The sequence below is a fragment of the Dama dama genome, chromosome 11 (genome assembly GCF_033118175.1).
Source record: "Dama dama isolate Ldn47 chromosome 11, ASM3311817v1, whole genome shotgun sequence".
NCBI lineage: Eukaryota > Metazoa > Chordata > Mammalia > Artiodactyla > Cervidae > Dama > Dama dama.
The window spans coordinates 2175088-2187376 of NC_083691.1; the positions used below are offsets into that span (position 1 = coordinate 2175088).

The 12289-nt window shown below is 67.1% G+C and overlaps 1 protein-coding gene across 1 annotated transcript in view; it reads left to right on the top strand.

The window, feature by feature from the left end:
- BRD3 (bromodomain containing 3) overlaps positions 1-12289 on the top strand; it is a 36166-nt gene that overhangs the window by 10878 nt on the left and 12999 nt on the right. The window contains exons 2-7 of the mRNA XM_061154217.1: positions 2703-3028; positions 3814-3951; positions 4484-4631; positions 5309-5523; positions 7077-7448; positions 9790-9918. Of these exons, the coding sequence (XP_061010200.1) occupies positions 2816-3028; positions 3814-3951; positions 4484-4631; positions 5309-5523; positions 7077-7448; positions 9790-9918 (1215 nt within the window). The 5' untranslated portion in view covers positions 2703-2815. The remainder of the gene's footprint in view (positions 1-2702; positions 3029-3813; positions 3952-4483; positions 4632-5308; positions 5524-7076; positions 7449-9789; positions 9919-12289) is intronic.

Sequence of the window (12289 nt, forward strand, 5' to 3'; positions counted from 1 at the left end):
CCCTGTCGGGGAGAGCAGTCCTGGTGCCTGGGGTGGGGGCCTTGCCCAGCCTCTGACGCTCCTGCTGCCCTTTCTCCTTCCTGCTGAGCACAAGCCCCGCGCTGGCCTCTGCCCTCAGGGGGACGCCACAGCCCTGCAGGCACCCCACACCCCACAGGAGCCCGGGTGCAGGGGCCGCACCCCTCCTGGTGGCGGTGCCGGAGGCTGCGTTTGTTTGCAGAGGCCCCCTGCCCGTGCCAGCCGCAGGCTGTGGGGCGTCCGGCAGCGTCCGTGTGTGTCCTCGCTGAACCTGGCACGCCCTCCGGGGTCCGCGGTGGTTCTCGCCTCGGGACTGTCGGTGGTCGGTGGTCGGTGTTCCCTGAGCGCGTGCCAGGCCCGCACTGGGCTCCAAGCTGAGCCGCATCGTCTGGGATGCCGGGGCTGGGCGGGAGTGAGGCGGGACCCAGGAGGTGGCCCCTCCTGGGTGGAGCCGGCTGCCTTGTGGGGCCTGGGCGCCCAGCCGCGGAAGCAGTGTGTCCATGTTTGCAGCGGGGGCTGGCCTCCTGCGGTCCGCCGTGTGGAGTGGCCAGTCACTGGTCAGGAGAGGAGGCGGAGGTCGAAGGGCAGGCTGTGGGCCCCTGTGCGGCCCCGGCACATCCCTGCAGAGAGCTGTGTCCACCTGTCCTGTGTGTGCAGGGGGCCGGGCTGCACCTGGGCAGCAGCCTGGGCCCTTCCTGGGGCCCCCGTGTCCCCTCGGGTGGTTTCAGGCCTTGGCGGTGTCCTGCCTGTCCCCCGAGGACCGCATATCAGCAGCGCTGGGTACTGGGTGCCTGCCCGCCCGCCCCGCGTCTGGGGGCCCACATGTCCCACACCTGGGGGTTCAAGCCTGGGGCCCCACCCGGCCCGCAATGGGGGGTTCACTCTCCCTGCACCTGGGGCCCCACCCGGCCTGGGGGCCAGGCTGGGCTTGTCCGACATCAGGGAGGAACAGGGTGTGTCCTTAACAGACCTTGGGGACCCCCAGATCGGCAGGCCCGTGGGGTGACTGGCGCATGTCCACTGGCCTGAGTGCTCTGCGCTGGGCTCCTTTAGTCTTGACTCCTGTGGGGACCCAGGCGGACTGGATCCCGGGGTTGGTGAAGGGCAGAGCTGGGATTGGGACCAGGGGTCCGGCCCCGCATCTGCTCCGCACCCCTGAGCTGCCTGGGGTCTGGGAGGCCCAGCCGGTGATGCCGCTGGGGCGAAGCGGGGGGAGACACAGGCCTGTGAGGCTGCAGCAGCCAGGACGGGGGAGACCAGTCACTGGTCAGCTCGGGGCCTGCAGGCCAGAGTGGGACAGGCAGTGCTGGTTGGGGTGGGAGCCCCGTGTGGGGCAAGGCCATTGACGGGGGCAGGTTCGCGGGGACCCCAGCAGGCGGCGGTGGCACTGGGCCAGAAGTGGTCAGACCTGCGGGGTGGGGGGCACAGACCGTCGCTGTGCGGTGGGGACTCGGGATGTCAGCCAGCCGGCCTGGCCGCCTCCCCAGGGAGGCCCTGGAGCCGGCATGGAGGAGACGCGCTCAGGCCCTTGGGGGGGCACCTCGGGGTGTTCCAGAATGTTCCTCCGAGGAGGGGAGCGGGCGGGCAGGTCTGCTCCGTGCGTGGGACGCGCCCGGCCTCTTTTCGGAGTCGTCTTCGCTCTGGCTTGGTGTTGGCGGGGAGGCAGAGGAGGCGCTGGCCTGGGGGAAGCCCCTGGTGTGTAGCTTTCCCTGATGACTGTGGTGTAAACGCGCCCACGTGGCAGATTGCGGGCTGCCGGCAGGATGTCAACCAGCTAGAAACACTCTGCAAGTTACAGCGACCTGCTTTTGCAAATCGTAGCTGGTGGATGTGGTGCCCGTGGCTGACGGGTGCTGTTCTGAGGGCCCTCTGGCCCCCACACAGGCCCTGCCTCCCAGCCTGGGCCCGCCTGGGAGGACCATCGACTTCCTCCCAGGACGTGGCGGGGGAGCCACTCTGGGGGTGGCCCGTCTGTCACCCGCCATACAGCTGTCCGCGTGGGGCTGGGCGGCCTCCTGACACATGTGAGGCCGTGGTGGCCAGTTCCTTCCCAGCGCTGCGCGTGGAGGAAGTTTGGCGAGCCGGGCCGCGGTTCAGACAGTCCCCGTCCGCTGCCCCCTGCTGCCCTTCCCGATTGGCTGGGGACTGGCCGTGTCACAGCCCGGCCGCCATCACAAACCAGGGCCCGTTCTCGTGGTTACATTGGAACCCCCATCACCCGTGTGCCATGCGTGCTCCCCGCGCCTTTCTGCCGGCCTGGCTCGGGCGTTGGGTCCGCGTCACAGCTCTCGATGTGCGAGTTGCTGCCCGGAAGGTTGCTGCTGTCCAGGCCGGTGTAGAGGCAGTCCCCCACGCGCCGGTGGCTGGTGGGCGGTGAGCCGACACTGGCTGCGGCTTTGGCCTCCGCTTGGACGGCCGCCCCCGCGGCCCCCCGCCCCTCGTGTCTCCCCCACCCGCCCAGGGCAGGGCACCTGCTGCCGTTCTGCCTCCCGTCCCGGGTCTCTCTCCCTGCCCCGGCCCGAGGGCAGCGGCGTGACAGTGGTCCTGTGACAGGTGAGGGCAGGCCTGACCGGGGCGGACGCACCAAGGTGGCCTCATTGTGACCGCGCGGGCTCATGCGCCCATGGAGCTGGCCGAGGCCGAGGTGACCAGCCATCCCCACCGCGGCCCCTCCCGCCCTGCAGGTGCTGCCTGGTTGGGCCCAGACATGGGATGTCGCGCCTCGGCGGGGAGCACAGAGGAAGCCAGGGCCTCCCCGAGCCGCTGCCGTGACGGCCAGTGAGCGAGCAGCCGGAGGATGTCCACTGCGACGCCAGTCGCCCCCACGGGGATCCCGGCGGCCCCGGGCCCAGTGAACCCGCCCCCGCCGGAGGTCTCCAACCCCGCCAAGCCCGGCCGCAAGACCAACCAGCTGCAGTATATGCAGAACGTGGTGGTAAAGACACTCTGGAAACACCAGTTCGCCTGGCCCTTCTACCAGCCTGTGGATGCCATCAAGCTGAACCTGCCCGTGAGTGCCCCGACCCCTGCCCGTGAGGGTCCTGCCCGCTGCCCCCCGCCCTGACCTGGGAGGACGGCCCCTCTGGCCTCGGCCCAGGTGGTGCAGGGAGGTGGCAGGTGCTAGGAAGGCGGTCCCAGCCCAGAATCTGCGAGGATGGAAGGGCAGAGGGGACACACGGGCCTGGGTGTGGGGAGCGGGAGGCCGCGGCCTCGTGGGTGGACAAGGTGGGCCGGCCTGGGCACAGAGGCGCACTGAGGCTCGCCCCGCAGCAGCCCCATCCCACGCAGTGACGCGTCTGCACACAGTCCTGTGCTTACGTGGGGGCGGCCGGCCTTCCTGGGGATGGCGCCCTAACTGCATGCCTGGGGCCCGCCTGACCGTCTGACGGCTTTCTCCTTTGGGCCCGAGCGGAGAACCCCAGAGTCCTGCAAGGGGAGCCCTGGGCCAGCACTCGGCAGCCTGGCTTCTGAGCCAGCTTGGCCCTTGGGCACCTGCAGGCCCTCGAGTGAAGTTTGGGATGCAGGGACGAGATGTCCTCGTCCAGAGCCTAGACCTGCTCTGCAGTCCTCTGCCCACACAGACCCCCGTCAGACCAGAGGCTTGGCAGGGTTCGTGCTGGCCCAGGGCTCCCCCAGACCTGGCGCCCCCCTGCCCTCAGCTGGACAGAAACCTGGGTCCAGCCCCAGCACCGAGCTGCCCCAGAAGACCGCCTCGTGCGCAGTCTAGGCACTTAGGAATCATGAAAACCGTCTTACTGAATCCAACAGTAATGTCCTTGACTATTTCTTTCCTAGGATTATCATAAGATAATAAAAAACCCCATGGACATGGGAACCATTAAGAAGAGATTAGAAAATAACTATTATTGGAGCGCGAGTGAATGTATGCAGGACTTCAACACCATGTTTACAAATTGTTACATTTATAACAAGGTGAGAAGGTGGCGTGGCGTGGGCCCCATCTGCTGCTGTGAGTGACCAGGGGGGAATGCTGGCGTGGGGTTGAACGGTGTCCACCAGGCCAGGCGCGTCGCAGCGGCTCTCAGACCGATTTGGGCCGCCGCGGCCTCCTGCCCAGCCCTTGTCTGGCTGCGATCCCCGTGTGCGGGGCCCACGAGCCACGTGCCTGAGGGGCCGCCCTGTGCGTGGGCCCACGTGCCCTGCTGGCACGGCGAACGTTCAAGCAGCCTTTTCAGAAGGAGGCGACACCCCAGATGCTTTAAAACACCTGCGCACTTGGACCTTGTTTCCTCTCTGATGGGTCAAGGAGTGGCTTTTTATCCTTTGTGCTTTCTGAGTTCTGAGAGCTTCCACATTAAAATGTGTTCCTTTTGCTTCCCTCCCGCCCTGCGAGATCCCGTAACAACTTTTTAAATACGTATTTTTCTTGAGCAGCGGCTGCGCGTTTGCTGTGAGCAGCGCGGCTCCATTCCAGTGCGTGACCCTGCTTCTCCCGTGTCTTCAGCCCACAGATGACATAGTGCTCATGGCCCAAGCCTTAGAGAAAATTTTTCTGCAGAAAGTGGCTCAGATGCCCCAGGAGGAAGTTGAATTACTGCCCCCTGCTCCAAAGGGCAAAGGCCGGAAACCAGCTTCGGGAACACAGAGTGCAGGTGAGGGGGGTGGTGCCCGCCTCCCGGAGCCAACGAGAGTGTCCCCTCTGGGCTCAGCACGCCTCTCTGTGCGGTTGGTGGCAGTCGGGGCCTGGGAGCCGGCGCTCTGCTGTGTGGCCTGCAGGCCGCCCACCTTGGTGCCTGCTTGGGGCAGGGACTGTGGCCTTGCCGGGTCCCCAGGCTCCTCCCCGCTGGTCCTGGCTCGGAGGCTGCTCCTTCTGGAGGCCGCACCTCTCCTGTGTCCCCTCCAAGGACCCTGCCTCCCCAGCACGCAGCATGTTCTCTGTGAATGGTCCAGGAGTGGCAGGGGGTTGGGGTCGGCACCAGGAGCCCGGGGGTGGCCTTCCCTGTCCTGAGATCCCAGAACCACGGTGGGTCCCCATGGGGAGCTGTCCAGGGTCCCAGGAGGGGCCAGTTCTCTGGAGAGGCGGGGCAGCGGCTGGTTCTGCAGCTCCGTCCGGTTACCCGGTGACGGCCTGGGGGACCGGGTTAAGCCCCGGGCTCCGACCTCTCAGGCTGTGACCTTCTGGGCCACCCGCTCCATCCTGGTTCACTCACCCAGGCCTCAGAGATGGCCGCCGTGAGGATAATGGCCAGGGTCTCGGGAGGAGGGGCTGGTCCGAGGACACTGTGCCGCAGACCCGGGCCAGCTCCGCCTCCTGTCTTCTGCCCTCAAGGCTCACAGCAAGTGGCGGCCGTGTCCTCCGTGTGCCCGGCGACCCCCTTCCAGAGCGTCCCCCCCACGGTCTCCCAGACGCCCGTCATCGCCGCCACCCCCGTGCCAACCATCACCGCAAACGTCACGTCGGTCCCTGTTCCCCCGGCCGCCGCCCCCCCTCCGCCCGCCACGCCCATCATCCCGGTGGTCCCTCCCACACCGCCCGTCGTCAAGGTGAGCTTTCCCGGTCCCGGGTGGGGTAGGGGGGCGCTCTGTCCCTTCCCTGGGCCTCTGGACCGGTCCAATACGCCCGTGGGGTGGGCCGCGATTCCCAACAGCGACGTTCGGAGCCGCAGGTCACACAGCTGGCGAGGGCGGCTGGGCTGGGACCCCGGCGTCTCTGGCCTCCGTGGTACAGACGGGCTCCCGGCGGGGCGTGCAGGAGGGCACGCTTGGGTTTCCAGCGGTTGGTGTGGGGAGGGCAGCGGCAGCCTCCGTGCACGCCCCTCCCTGGCTTCACCGGGAGCCTCCCCTGCAGGACCCGACTCGGAGTACTTGCTTTCCGCGAGGTCCGTGGCCAGCAGGGACGGCCGAGGGTCCCGCTCCCGCTGACGTGCACCGTCTTCTCCGCTTTGACCCTCACAGCAACCCTCGGGGGCAGGCAGTGTTTCCCCCATCTTTCAGATGAGGAGGCGGGCGCGCAGAGGGGTTAAATGGCTCCCCCAAGGTAACACGCCACTCGCCCTGCCCCGCGGCCTCTACTGCCTGCCCTTGGGTGGCGCTGGCAGGCCGTCCCGCCCAGCGCCCTGCTGCCTTGGAGCATGTCCCGTCTGCTGCGTCCCCATGAGCCCAGGGGCCCCGCGGCACGCGCTTGGCCTGCCGTGCACGCCGTGACGTGCGTGTGTGGGTGGCTGGCTCGTGCCTGCCAGCCTGGGGGCAGGGGCTTGGCTGGGGCAGCGCCCTTGGTGGCTGGCCTTGGCGGCGTGCACGCGGCGGACCCCGGGGAGGCCGCTGGCCGGGTGCTCATGGCTCCCGGGGGCTGCCCCGCCTGCCTGACGGTGTTGGGGTGGGGGGTCCTGAGCTGGTCTTGGGGTGGCTCCCCACCCTGCCTGCTCAGGCGCTCCACACTCCCCAAGGTGCCCACCCAGCAGGGGCGGGCGGGTGGCTTCGGTGTTCCCTCCCTGGGCGGGGAGCCGCTCCTAGAGTCAGCTCTGGACCCGCTCAGCGCTCGGCCCCGGGGTCCTGGCTTCCAGACCCTGCGCCCCTGCTGGTGTCTCTGGGCCCCCCCGCCCTGCCGCCCGCATGCTCCTCCCGTGCCACTGTCCGTAGAGCACCCGCTTTGAGGCTCGTGTCGGGGACGCCCCCTCTGGTTCGCAGGGGTCTCCCATATCTGCTGTCCCCGAGCCCCACTGGGTGACTGTCCCAGTCACAGCGGGACCCTGGTGTGGCAGGCCCCTAAGCCGTGGTGTGGGCACAGGTGGGCAGCGTGATACGTCTCAGGGTGATGGGCGCCCCCCGTGACCGTGGGGCCTGGGGGCCCAGGTGGCCTGAGTCTAGCCTCACCACCGCCAGCTGTGTGACCTTGGGCAGGTGCCGTGGCCCCTCTGAGCCTCGGCTTCCTGCGTGGCGCGGGGGCCCCGGGAGGGCGGCGGTGACTGTGCATGCCCTCGCTTCGCTCGGGGCCTGGCGGGCGGTCAGCGCTCCAGGAGCGCCCTCGGGCGGGTCCTGGTCCGTCCCGCCCCCCGCGGGCTCGGCTCCTGGGCTCACCGCCGTCTCCGCTGTTGCAGAAGAAGGGCGTGAAGCGGAAAGCGGACACCACCACGCCCACGACATCGGCCATCACCGCCAGCCGCAGCGAGTCGCCCCCGCCGCTCTCAGACCCCAAGCAGGCCAAGGTGGTGGCGCGGCGGGAGAGCGGGGGCCGCCCCATCAAGCCGCCCAAGAAGGACCTGGAGGATGGCGAGGTGCCCCAGCACGCGGGCAAGAAGGGCCGGCTGTCTGAGCACCTGCGGCACTGCGACAGCATCCTCAAGGAGATGCTCTCCAAGAAGCACGCGGCCTACGCCTGGCCCTTCTACAAGCCGGTGGATGCTGAGGCCCTGGAGCTGCACGACTACCATGACATCATCAAGCACCCGATGGACCTGAGCACGGTCAAGGTACGCGGGCGGCCGGCTGACCGCGCCCCCTCCCTGTCTGTGCGGCCCCCGCCGGACGTCCCGAGGGGCCACGGCAGTGCACTCAGGCCAGCCCAGGGGCGGCTCCGCAGGCCCCAGGGAGCTGCCCGGCTCCCTCGGCCTGGCCACAGCAGCAGGCAGGGCCTTGGGGCTGGCCCGGGGCCCCGGCAGTGACTTGAAGGAAGCTGTGCTCTGCCCTGTTCCCTCTGAAGCTGCGGCTTCCCGTCACCTCTTTCTGTCGAGCCGCTTTCGTTCCTCATTTTCTTTCTGTCCTGGTGCATTTGCGGCATCTCTGTAAGGCTAGGCGAGGAGGCCCTTCACGGCCCAGCCCCTCCCAAGACAGACGCGGGTCTTGGAGGAGGCTGTGTCAGAGCTGACCCCAGGAACCCCGCCCTCTCAGGCCCCGCACCAGGGTCTTGCTGCCCCGGGGGCTTCTCCCTTGCCTTTTGTGGGCGTTGCAGTGGGTCAGGCCAGGGGTGGACAAGCAGAGAAGGGCAGGCTTGGGCCAAGCAGGGATGGAGGGGGCTTCCTGGCTGGTGGCCACTTCAAGGGCAGGGGATCGGGGCTTGACTGAGCTCCTGAGGGGTCTTCCCCACGTGGACAAGGCAGCTCAGGCCGGACACAGGTCTGCTTCCTCAGCCTGTCTCAGTCTCTGAGGGTCTGAGGGGTGTCTGCCACACAGGAGCGTGTGTGGCCCTGCAGAGCTGCCCCCACCGAGGGGAGGGGGCTTCTCTGCACCTGTGGGGTTGGGGCCCTGAGATGCTGGTCTCAGTCATTCTGCCCTCGCTCCGCAAACGCTGCCCTGGGACAGACTCTCCTCCTGGAAGTCTTGCTCCCCCTGGGGGCAGGACAGGCCCAGCCGTCCTGGGCAGTGGTTCCTGGGGAGCCTGCTGGGCTGGGTGACCGAGCGGCCTCCTCACCCTTTCTGACCCTCGCCCTGGTTGCAAGGGCAGGCGCCGGCTTCCTCAGACACACTTAGTTATCTGGGGGTCCTGCCTGTCCTGGGGTCCCGCAGCGCCAGCCGCTTTTCCTGGGTCGATATTTCGTCTGCATGATGCGAACAGAGGGTCAGAATGCGAGCCGAGCAGCAGGGGAAGGGAAACCCCACCTCTGGTTCCACCGCCCTCCTTCCCAGGGGTGATCATTGCTGATGGTTCGGTTACATCTTTCCTGACCAGCTCCTGGCTCAGGCTGGCCCTTTCCCAGCAGGTTTTGGCAGTGGGGCAGTGGTTCCCAGACTCCGAGGTGCACCGGGACAGTGGCCAGCAGTCAGATTCGGGCCGGAGTCTGAGACTGTCACAGGTGTTGAGAGAGTCTCGGGTGCCCATTTGCTGAGCCGCTCCAGAGTGGGGAGGTTGTACAGAGGGCTGGAACCCAGCAGCCCCAGAGTTGCTGGAAGCTCCCAAGGGGGCAGAGGAGGGTGAAGAGGAGGGCGATGTGCGCTAGGCTGGAGGGGCTGCAGGTCCTAAAGTCTGACCACCCGCTGCCCCTCCTCCGAGGCCAGGACTTTGTTACTCTGGGTGCAGACGGGGTGGGTGGCTGGGCTCTGGCCCACAGTGTCCTGCGCAGTGGAACACGGGCCCCAGGATCAGTGGGCACCTCAGACCCCCCGACCCGAGGTCCCTGACACGTGAGCTCCACGTGAACCCAGCCAGGCCCGGCAGCTCACACCTTGAGAGCTGCTGCCCGCTCTGCGCTGACCTTGCTGCCTCCGTGCGGCGCCCCCGTCAGGTCACACCCTGTCCCCACCATGGTGCCCACTGTCCGTGTTCACGGGGATGGCAGGACAGTTGGCTGCTGCCATGAGGCAGGCTGGCCAAACAGCACCTGGATTCCCCGGGGAGAAAACTAAGGGTCTCATTCTGAGAGCTGAGTCATCCCCTTAAGGAGCGCAGAGTGACTTCCTACCGGAAGTTGCTCGTTCCCTGCCAGAACTCCCTGCCAACGGGGACATGGACGTGTGAAAAATTACGCAGGACTTAGAGCTGGGATTCGGGGTGAGGATGGCGTGGGTGGTGGCTGCGGGAGCTGACTCCTGTGAGCGCCTTTTTCTTTCTCCCCGAGGATCGACGTCTCTCCCGGGCTCCCGGACCCTCCCCTCCAAGCCCCCGAGCCCCCTTCCGCCCTCTTTCCCCCGGGATCTGCCTCTCTCCTGGGCTCCCGGACCCTCCTCTCCTGGACTCCTGGATCCTCCCCTCCAAGACCCCGAGCTCCCTTCCGCCCTCTCTCCGCGCCCCGGGAGGAGGTCTCGGGCTGCTGGCTTGGACCCGTGGCAGGCGCCGAGGCCCGGCGGTGCCTCACGCCCGTGGCGTGTGTCTTACAGAAGAAGATGGACAGCCGCGAGTACCCAGACGCGCAGGGCTTCGCCGCCGACATCCGGTTGATGTTCTCCAACTGTTACAAATACAACCCCCCGGACCACGAGGTGGTGGCCATGGCCAGGAAGCTGCAGGTGAGCCCGGCTCTGGGGGAGGAGCCTCCTGGGGAAGGCGGGGTCAGCAGCTTTGCTGGGGGCGGGGCCTCCTGGGCAAGGCGGGGTCAGCCGCTTGCTGGGGGTGGGGCCTCCTGATCAAGGCGGGGTCAGTCGCTCTGGGCAGGTGTCCGGAGCATCCAGCCCGGGAAAGCGCAGGGTTGAGGGGTGTCCGGGGACCTCACCCACGAGTGCGTTTCTCTTGAGTGGTGGCTGAGTGGTGGCCTGCTCCTTGGGGATGAGGTGATCCACCAGCCAGTTTCTGCCTCCTGCGGGCGGCAGGCTCCGGTGGGCGTCAGCGCGCAGGTGGGCCCACAGGCGTTCTGGCGGGGTGAGGGCAGAGAGGAGGCAGGCTGCTGCCTGCACGTTGCTGCGTGCCGGGACCCGCGGGTGTCTGCCAGGCAGCGGCTCGTGGCTTTGCTGACAACGCCGGAGCGTGGGGCCTGCGGGGAGGTGCAGACTGGCCTTCAGTGGCGGGACCTTGCCTGTGTGCACACAGATCGCTCACACGTGCCGCCGGTGTGCGTGTGTCCTGTGTGCACCCATGTGCGTGCTCATCCGTCAGTCTGGAGGCTGACCCAGGTTTCTGTGTAGGCTGGCACACGGAATCTGTTCTCTCTGCGATCACCTGGGCTGTTTTGCAACCCCATGGACTGCAGCCCACCAGGCTCCTCTGTCCATGAGATTCTCCAGGCAAGAACACTGGAGTGGGTTGCCATGCCCTCCTCCAGGGGATTTTCCCCCACTCAGGAACCGAACCCAGGCCTCTCCTGCAATTCAGGCAGATTCTTTACCGTCTGAGCAACCAGGGAATCCTTTTGTAAATAACAGCACCTATACTTTACATGTGATAAAATCTGAAGGCTTTCTGTTTAGAAGAAAGAGAGACCCCGTGGATGTGTGTCCTGTTCCAGGAGCTCTTTTCACAGGACCCAGTACGCTGTTCCATTAAGACGTCCCCCATCCCTTGCTCAGAACCATTTTGTAAACCCTGTGTGGTCACTTGGGCACATCCTTGCTCCCCCAGCCCCAGATGGGGGTGCAGGGGGCCCTCCTTCTGGGCCTCTGGGTCCTGGTGACCTTCCTCCCCTTCCTCCTGCCTGGGGCGCTGGCTGCTGCATGCTGCCCGCTCTGCTGGCTCCCGCTTGGGCGGGCGCGGAGCCGTCCTGCGACCCCAGTGCTCCCAGAGGGAGCCGCGCGGACTCACGGTTTCAGACCACGACCCTGACACCAGAAGGCTCTGCCCAGCCCCGCGCTCTCGCTGCTCTGCGACACCCCTAAACCTTGTAAGTTGGCTCACCGGCCAAGGGCAGCGGCTGGTTCTGGTCCTGATCCGACTGAAGGGGTCTCTGCGGTGTGGGGCCCTTACCTGCTGATGACGTTTGTTCTGATCCCACGGAAGGGGGTCTCCCCAGGTGGAACACTACCAGCTGATGACTGTCGTGACCCCACTGGTGTCCGTGCAAGTCAAACTCGGGTTAGAGCCCGACTCTGCAGTCTGAACTTGACCAACCCCCTCCCCCCAGCCAGGGCGGAGCAGCCCAGGCCGAGGTGGCCGCGTGCCTCCTGCATGTTGTTACCTTAACCCTAGCAGGAGATTCTGGGGAACCATGACCCAGAGCAGGCTCCTCCAAGAGCTGGACGCCCAATAGTACGGCCTCCTCGTGTGTGTGTGAGTGTGTGTGGCTTCAGGGGCATGAGCCAGGCAGAGAAGGCTCGCTTTCTGCCGCTCAGCCTGTCTCAGACGGACCTGGGCCGCCAGGGAGGGGCGCCTTCACTGCGCGTGCTCCCACCTGGGACGGGGCGCCTTCTCTGCGCATGCTCCCACCAGGGACCGGGGCGCCTTCACTGCGCGTGCTCCCACCTGGGACGCGGCGCCTTCTCTGCGCATGCTCCCACCAGGGACGGGGTGCCTACGCTGAGCGTGCTCCCACCAGGGACGGCGTGCCTACGCTGAGTGTGCTCCCCCCAGGGAAGGGGCGCCTTCACTGCGCGTGCTCCCACCGGGAAGAGGGAAACTTTGCTGAGTGTGCTCCCAGGGCTGAGCAGGAGCTGGCTGTTTTGATCAGACAGGACTTCGACCCCTGAGCCAGCTCTTGGACCGCCCCCCCCCCCCCCAAGAACGAGGGGTGATGCTCCAGTGGTGTCACCGGGCAGAGAGATGGGAGAGCGTGAGCGGCTCCCAGATGCGGTGTCTGGGGGCCCAGGAGGGGCCCCAACTCCCGGGCAGGCCTCTCGCTGTCTGGCACCAGGCGGTGGCCTTGGAGCTGGAGCGGAAAGGACTTGCCCGTCTTCTCCGGGAGGCAGACGCTTGGGTGCCCGCTCCTGCAGGGCTGCGTCCGCGGCTGCTGGC